This window comes from Tauraco erythrolophus, chromosome 2 (genome assembly GCF_009769465.1).
Source record: "Tauraco erythrolophus isolate bTauEry1 chromosome 2, bTauEry1.pri, whole genome shotgun sequence".
Lineage (NCBI taxonomy): Eukaryota > Metazoa > Chordata > Aves > Musophagiformes > Musophagidae > Tauraco > Tauraco erythrolophus.
The window spans coordinates 4,934,624-4,943,307 of record NC_141466.1 but is presented as its reverse complement, the minus strand read 5'-3'; the positions used below and the strand labels follow the sequence as shown (position 1 = coordinate 4,943,307).

The window sequence follows — 8,684 nt, the reverse complement described above, 5'->3', positions numbered from 1 at the left end:
TTGCTCAGTCTGGTAACAAACGTCTGTCTCGTCCCAGCAAGCAATCCTGAAACACTTCAGTCCTGACACCACAATCCCAGTCGAGTGAGAGGCCCAAAAAGAGAGTGAGATAGAGCTCTAAGAGCCCAAGAGTCCCAGAAGAGACCAAGAGAGTTCTTGCAGAAAAGAGGGAATTCCAACTTCTCATCTATACACTGGGCATGATGCTGCATGATATGGAATAACACCTCACTGGCCAGTTTGGCCCTTAATCCTAAACCTAAGTTCAAATCACAAGGGGAGTTGTGGACCCCCATCCCAGCCATGCTCCCCCCCAGCCTGTTGTGCTCCTGCACACTGGGAAGAACACAGGAAGCTGGAAGGTCCTTGATGTCTCAACAACAAACATCAATGCACTATCGACATTCTTCTCATAACAAATCCCTGACTAAATCCAAAACACAGAGCTCTTCCAGCTGCTAAAAAGAAAAACTAACTCTGTCCCAGCTGAAACCGGGACAATGACTAAATCTGAATTGGGCACAAATCACCTACAATTTTTAGTAATGCTCTGTTAAGCGGCTATCTTTGTTGTCTAGTAACTGTATCTCATATAATTTAATAACTAAATACACTAAATAAGTAAATTACAAAGCTGCCTACTCCAGTTTCTAGTCCTATTGTTAATATGCCCTTCTGAAATTTTCCAAAGACAGAAAATGAAGTAAAATCTGATGACTTAAACTTCATCAAAGTAAACCTAAAGGCATTTTCTGCAAAACAAATACAACATGTACTAGCAAAAAATGTGTTGGGAACAGAGCTTATACCTGGTTTTTTGTAGAACTCAATCTGCCAGACAACGTATAAAAATTCATACACAGACATCCTGCTATTTCTTTCAAAGGAATAATAAAAGTATAAGGCTAGCCAGGTTTATCTATGAGCCAAACCAATTGCTCTCTAGCTCTGGCTGCCCCAAATCAAGTCATACGAACACCCATATTAACATTCCGCTATTCAAAATAGGACCATTAATCATAAAACATAACACTTGAGACTGCTTCTAAAACTCTAGCCTCGCTTTTTGTGTCTATCACTACTCTGTTCAGCCTGTCAGAGAGACTTTAAGCTTAAAGAAAAACCCAAAGAGTATTTTGTTAATGCATGTGTACGTACGCGCAATAGTATCTTGCTTTACTCTAGCTTGTTTGAGGAACAAGGTTTACACAGAAATTGCACAATGAAAATCCGAAGCTCTTTAGACCAGCACACCCCTTACTGCTGGGTGCCCCAGTTACAGCTGCCCCAGCGCACGCCAGGGTGCCTATGACGTCATCACAGGAGATCTTTACCAAAGACTGAATTGGATTCACCCCTGGTATGTGGAGCCGTTTCCTACCCAAGTGATAGTTTATCTGACTGAAGAGTTATATATTAAATATATACATATCAACTGAGAACTTTTCTAAAAACTCTTCTCTCAGGCAGAGGCAAGCTTTTTTCCAACAATTTCCTGTTGATTTTTCATTTGCAATGTTTCAGTAATTTCTCTTGTGTTCATTGCAAGAAAGCTTAATTTTTGCATGTCTTTTTAGGTGGGAGTCACAGCCCCACACGTCCAAGTGCACTTACCTCGGCACAGTTTGTACACTTGGCCTCAAACATCAGAAATTGCAGTATCAGGTGCATTGCCATGAACACATTGTGATGAGGCAGTATCACCAATTTCCTATGAGTTCGAGCATGCATTATTATGCTAATTATTATTGCTTTGGAGGCAACTGCTTGTGGCATAATTCCTTGTAAACAACTCATTTGCATTTAGAGCAATTGCTTAAGAAAAGGCACCTCATGGGTCTCAAAACATCTCTCAAAGATCATTCACCAATATCTTGGATATTCACAAAATACAATGCTGTTCAGAAACTCAAATGTTATTCCTTTAAAAAAGAAAAAAAATGACAAAACCACCACCAACAAAAAACTCTGAAGCAACCTCGTCAGCTAGCCTGCATAGAAAAGATTAAAACTGGGATTCCGAGATGTTACACGTCACTCTGTCAAGGTGCCAAGTAGCAAAACCATCATGCTGCTCATTTTATATTAACAACAGGATGAGAAACCCATGGGTTTAGTTCTTTTTTCCACTTAGTTCTCTGAGAGGTTTTTAGGCATCTTGCTTCCCTGCCCCGTAGTAGATGGCGTTTATTAACATCTCCCATCCCACACACACCAGTGCTTTGGACTCTTTCTCCTTTCTAAAGCTGTTTCTCAATCTCTACTGAATGACAAGTATGACCCACCTCAAACTCTCACTTTGAAACAAACTTGCCGTATGTGACTTATGGGAAGTCAGCTGAGGCTTTTCACAATTTACATACAAACAAATATTTAAACGCGAGGATCTGAAAAATCACAGGCTAGCACTGAATATCATATTTTCTAGGCTTATAGTCTACCTTACTATGATTTATGCCTTTCCTCAAAAACCTGAAACGTAAACATTTTACAAAGTACCAAAAAGTTGCAGTCACATAGCAATATAAAGGGCAAATTAGTAAACTTCTTATTTTTAGTCTGCTGAAAGAAATTAACGCCAAATGCAAAGGGAAATCTCGCTTTAAGAGAGATATTGAGCTCCTGGAGCGAGTCCGAAGAAGGGCGACTAAACTGGTCAGGGGGCTGGAAAATAAAACTTATGAGGAGCGGCTGAGGGAGTTGGGGCTGTTTAGCCTGGAGAAGAGGAGGCTGAGGGGAGACCTGATTACAGCCTACAAATACTTGAGAAAAGATGGTGGGGAGGTGTGGGAAGGGCTCTTTACATTAGTGATGGGTGATAGAACAAGAGGAAATGGGCATAAGCTTAGTCAGGGGAGATTCAGGTTGGATGTTAGGAAGTATTTCTTCTCTGAAAGGGTTGTCAGCCACTGGAATAGGCTGCCCAGGGAGGTGGTCGAGTCCCCATCCCTGGATGTGTTTAAGAATAGGGTGGATGATCTACTTGGGGATATGGTTTAATGGGGATTAGGGATGGTTGGACTCGATGATCTCTAAGGTCTTTTCCAACCTAGAAATCTATGAATCTATGAAATAAAATGCAGTGCAAACCCATTTCAGCCACAGTCACAACAGACTTTGCTGCTCGCCTCTCAACAGACAGGGAGTATAAAGTCCACAGTGGCACAGAAAGGCTAATGGCAGCCTGCAATCTAATTAGCCCTTATTACAGTATTGTCCAGAGATTCTACAGATTCTTCTTGAGAAAGGACACAAGCACAAAGAACCCACCCACAAAGGAGCTTCGTTTCCTTTCAGAAGCCTAGAAATGCAAAATAAAGGAGAGTCTTTGACCAGGAAGAAGCTTGGCTGAGCCTGGCATGTCACTTAGTCTGCCTTGAGATTTTCTTGACTGAAAGAAGCAAAATCGAGAACAAGAGTATTTAGAATCATAGAATGACAGAATGGTTTGGGTTGGAAGGGACCTCAAAGATCATCCAGTTCCAACCCCCCTGCCATGGGCAGGGACACCCTCCACTACACCAGGTTGCCCAAAGCCTCATCCAACCTGGCCTTGAACACTTCCAGGGATGGGGCAGCCACAGCTTCTCTGGGCAACCTGTGCCAGTGCCTGAGCACACTCGCAGTGAAGAATTTCTTCCTTAGATCCAATCTAAATCTGCCCTCTTTCAGTTTAAAGCCATTGCCCCTTGTCCTATCACTACACGCCCTTGTAAAAAGCCCCTCCCAGCTTTCCTGTAGCCCCTTTAAGTACTGGAAGGCTGCAATAAGATCACCCCGGAGCCTTCTCTTCTCCAGGCTGAACAGCCTCAACTCTCTCAACTGTCTCGGCCTGATGCTGATTCCCATCGTGGTCTAGGGGCCTTCTTCACTCTGGTGTGATGTATCCATGATGCTTGTTCTCGAATCCTGACTGCTATGTGAGTGGTTAGCGACCCCTGGAATGGACCTTCCCACCCAGGTTCCAGAGATGAACCTAAAAGACCTCTAACATATCCATAATCACCAGGTTCAATATTGTGCACGGGCCCATCGAAACCTTGGGCTCTAGTTCCCAAAACCAGCTTCTCTATTTCCCGAAGCTGGTTTTGCAGACTTATTAAATAATCAGTTACTATCTCATCCCTGATTTGAGTCGATGTTCCTGCCTGTACAGTGTCAAAAGAGCTCAGCCATTCCTTGGTTCTGGGCTTAGTTCTAATTCTCAGGAGTGCTAAAGGCAGTGATTGGGGCCAAGACAAACCAGCTTCCTGACCTAATTTTACAATTTGCAGCTTCATCAGGTGATTCACCTTTTCTACTTGACCACTAGATTGGGGATCATATGGGGTATGAAGTTGCCAATCTATTCCCAAAAGCTTACTAACTTGTTGAACAATCTTTGCAATAAAGTGTGGCCCCTGATCTGATGATTACCACGGGAACCCCGAATCTCGGGATTATGTCTTGCAATAGTATTTTGGTTACTTCCCTGGCTTCATTAGTTCAGCAAGGGAATGCTTCTGGCCACCCTGAAAAGGGATCCATCAAGACCAACAGGTATCAAAACCCCCCTTTTCTTCGGAGTTCTGAGAAATCAATTTGCCACTGCTGTCCTGGATAATTCCCTTTCCCTACTTCGCCGGGCCGGGCTTTTGTTCCTGACTTGGGATTATTCTGCAAACAAACCTCGAACTGCTGTGTTACTTGCTGGATAGTGGTCCATAACTACGGCCCAGAGCAACGCAAGGGGTATTATTATTTTACCATGTGGAGTCGTTTGGGGTTTTTTGTGATACCAGAGACTTTTATTGCAGTTTACAAGCAGCTTTTATAGATCATGCTTCCAGCCACCATGTGTGATGACCAGGCAGGCGTCAGGCAGCTGGTGGCCCCGAAGCACTCAGATGCTGGCCGGATCTGGAGGCTGCACCACGTCCTCCTGCAGCCGGTCGCCGGTGAGATCTGCTGGCTGGGTCACCTCCTGCTCTGTGGCTGCCCACTCCTCCTCGTGCTGGCGGAGCTGCTCCAGATGCAGCCTGGCCAGGCAAAGCTACTTCTCCTGCGGCGTCTCCTCCAGCTCGGAGTCGCTGGACTACTCCTCGTCGACAGCCCAAGAGGCCGCCTGCGGCGTCCCCTCGGCGCCCGGCACCTCGGCGCGGGCAGTGCCGGGGGGCTGCGGCTGCGGCTTCCCCTCAGCCTGAGCAGAGGCCTCGCTGGGGGCCGGGGGCCGCCCCCGCCGTGCCTTCCGCAGCTGCGAGCGCAGCCATTGCAGGCTGAGCCTCGACTTGGGCTCTCCTCCTCTTCCTCCTCCTCCTCCTGCTTCGAGGATGTGGAGCGTCTGAATCGCCAGGGAGGTGACCGCGGGGCTGGGATCTCTGCTGGCGCCTTGAAGGGCCTCTCTGATGTGCTCCATCTCACCATCTGCCACCCGCCGTCCCAAGAGCCCCAGGAACCTGACGGCCTCCTGCCGCAGGAGCTCCTGCGGGTTCTGCAGGTAGCGCTGGCTCTGCTGCAGGTAGTCCTTGGCCCTGCTCTTCTTCCTGGCCAGCAGGCACTCGCCGACCTTCCACGCCTGCGCCGTCTCGACCAGCTGCACCAACTGCCTCCACTTGAGGAACCGGCCAGCGCTGCAGAGGGCTTCCTGGGAGGCCTTGGCCACGCTCTCGTCCCCATCGTACAGGTGAAAGAGCAGCGGCAGCAGGCTGTCCCACACCACCTCCTTCATCTTCTTCCTTTTGGCACCCGCAACGAGCCCCATCGTGTCTCGGAAGAGACGGATGGAGAGCTGCCGCACGGTGCCCGACTCCTTGTCGAAGAGCCGCCGCAGCTTGGCAGCCAGCGCCAGGGCGGTGCGGCTGGACTCCTTCCCCTCCAGGAGCTGCAGCATGTTGGCGAGCACGGACAGGACCATGTCAGCGGCATCACCGTCGCCATCCTCCAGCTGCTCCATGACGACAGGCAACAGGACAAGGGATTTCTTTGCCACATCTGGCCTCTCGCAGAGCGAGAGGATGCCCCTGAGCACCAGTCTGGCCATCTCCGGGCACTGGCTCTTCAGATAGGTGGGAAAGATTTCCAGGACACGGTCCAGCTCTTCGTTGAGGTTGGTGCAGCCCAGCATCTCGACCAGGAAGGCCATGGTGACCATCTCCTGGATGGGGTCCTCCGCCCTGAGGAGCTCTGCCAGGCAGCCGAAGATGGCGGAGCACACGTGTCTCGGGGTCTTCGTCATCTCCCTGGCCACAATGCACACTCCCGAGAGGTGGGTCTCAGTGCGGAGCAGGGCATCCCAGCCACCCTGCGCCTCGATGGCCAGCACCTGCTCCTCAAAGCCCATGCTGCAGAGCAGCAGTCTCAGGGAGTACACCAGGGACCTCAAGGGAGTGAGCGGATCCTGTTCGTCCTCCTTCCAGAAGATGTGCACCTCCTGCAGCGTCAGCTCCCTGGCAAAAGGCACTTGGAGAAGCAGTGCCAGGAAAAGCCGGGGAAAAAACCCCTCCACCACCTGCAGGTGGGTGGGCTGCATGAGGATCTTGGTTATCATTATGGTTGTGGCCAGCGAAAGGACACGTGCGTCATCCTGGGTGAAGGTGGAGGTCCGGTGTGTCAGTGGGTCCATCAGCATGCCGAGCAGCTCCCGCAGCAGCCTCTCTGCAGCCTGGGGCTGGGACAGCATGGTCTCCCACATGGCCGGGGCGGCACCGGTGCACAACGGGGAGAGCCGCAGCAGGCTGGCCACCACCTCGCTGGGATGTCTGTCCAGCAGCACCAGCAGGGCCCTGTTCAGGCCGTTGAGGGCTCTCATCTCACTGATGGAGGGCAGGTTTGTGTAGATGGCCCACACGATGTTCGTGACCTGCATCACCTGGAAACCAGAGTCTGCCACAAGGACGTCCAGCATGTCGGCAGCCGCTGTGATGGTGTCGGCACTTGAGGACTTCAAGTTCTTGATGGCCATGAGGATGATGTCTACTCGCTCAGAGGGCCGGAGGCATTTCAGGAACTTGAGGAAGATTTTGCATGCAGGGCTGGTTTCTGAGTGCTCCCAGGACTGCCCTGCTTGCCAGTCCTCCTGGAGCCACTGCTGCCCTGCCTCATGCAGCCCCGAGCCCCTGCTTCTCTGCTGCAGGACGAAGGTATGCAGGTGATGGAGAGCTGCTTCAGCCTCGTAGCGGGTGCCCGTGTCCTTGCAGGTGCAGCAGAGGGTGAGGTGCCCCACCAGCCTCCCCAGCATCCCAAAATGTTGTACCTTGGAGCACTCATGCTCGCGGGCTCTGGGTAGTGCAAAGCAGGGGCAGACCAGCAGTAGAGGGTAGGTGGTGAGGAATTCCATCAGCCTGGCGATCCGTGCCATTGCCCTCTCCCGCACCACTGCTCTCCGGGAATTGGTGAAGGGAAGCAGGAGCTGCAAGTGGTCCTGCAGCTCCAGGATGCCGAGGCTGCCCGCGCTGCATACCAGCGCCTGCAGCATTCTGTCCATCTTGGCCAGGGTCTGGGAGCAGAGAGAAGCCTTGGGGTCCTGGCTGTCCTCCTGCGGAGGCAGGTGGAAGACGCTGTGGAAGCAGGTCTGGATGAGGCTTTTCTTCTTCTCGTCCTCCGCAAGCAGCCCTGCTTCACTCATGGAGGTGATGGCCCGCATGGCTTGCAGCCGCACCATGGTGCCCACGTAGTCAGCGGGCTCCTCTTGCAGCAGCATCTCAACGGCCTGCATCAGCAGCAGATGGTAGAAGAAAAGCTTACGCCACATGGCGAAGCTCAGGCGGACAAGGCGGCAGGTGGTGCAGATGGAGGACAGGAACCTCAGCTGCCAGCCCTCTTGCTCTCGCCTGCTCCTGACAGAGCCCCGGATGATGTCCGGGTCGTTCTGTCCCTGCCTGGCCGCAGCCGAGGTGGAGCAGCACGAATCCGCTGGCAGCGGACCGTCCTCACGCATGTCCCTGGGCTCGGAGCTGGGAGCCGGGGCAGCTCCGTTCTCCCCCCAGTCCTCCCGGAGGCGGTCAGGGGGTCTCCTTGCCATCCTGCAGAAGGGGCAGAGGGAGGGAAGAGAGGGGCGAGAGGGACCCGGCACCACCCGGGGCTGCCTTGCCAGAGGCGCTGGGGCAGAGGTGGCCGCGCTGGGGAGCTCCTGGCTCCCGTGCTGTCCCAACACCGTCCTCTCAGACACTGCGAGGGCAGGGCCAGGTGACACAGAGTCACACAGTACCCCAGTGCCACCCCCAAGCCCCCTCCTGCAGCCTCAGGCACGCCGAGGCTCTTCACTCTTCCGCACAACGCCGGGGAAAAGGCCCACGGGGCTCCCCTTCTCGCGGACTCGCCAGCACACTGGCACGCGAGATGCGCTCCCGCTGCTGGCTCAGCAGCGAGTGACGGGCTCTGCTGGGTGCCCCAGTTACAGCTGCCCCAGTGCACGCCAGAGTCCCTATGACGTCATCCCATTATGAAGGAGTGAAATTCCATGAAGGAATTGCAGGAAGAGTTGAGGAGGCTGTTTGCACGTATCCAAAGCCAGACGTGCACACAAGGTCTGAGGACAAGGTGACCAGCCCTGAAGTTACACAGAGTGTCTCGTTGAAAAACTCCCCAGCGAGACTTTGCCATCCTTGAAGGGGGAACACGCAAAGTCATTTACATGCTGGGCAAGAGAAAATGAACCAGTTGGCTAAGAGAAGAACACTGAATATGCACCATTTTGGGGAAATGTT

General features: G+C 51.9%; 1 protein-coding gene across 1 annotated transcript; it reads right to left on the bottom strand.

Moving 5' to 3' along the window:
- Nucleotides 1-5,074: 5,074 nt before the first annotated feature.
- On the bottom strand, nucleotides 5,075-7,999 carry LOC147529138 (maestro heat-like repeat-containing protein family member 7). Its single transcript, XM_086631955.1, has one exon. It carries the CDS (start codon nucleotides 7,997-7,999, stop codon nucleotides 5,075-5,077), a length of 2,925 nt encoding a protein of 974 aa, XP_086488081.1.
- Between the last annotated feature and the right edge of the window lie 685 nt (nucleotides 8,000-8,684).

Bases quoted from the DNA above. Each gene is read 5' to 3' on its own strand.
- LOC147529138 (XM_086631955.1), bottom strand. From the start codon at position 7,999: ATGGCAAGGAGACCCCCTGACCGCCTCCGGGAGGACTGGGGGGAGAAC.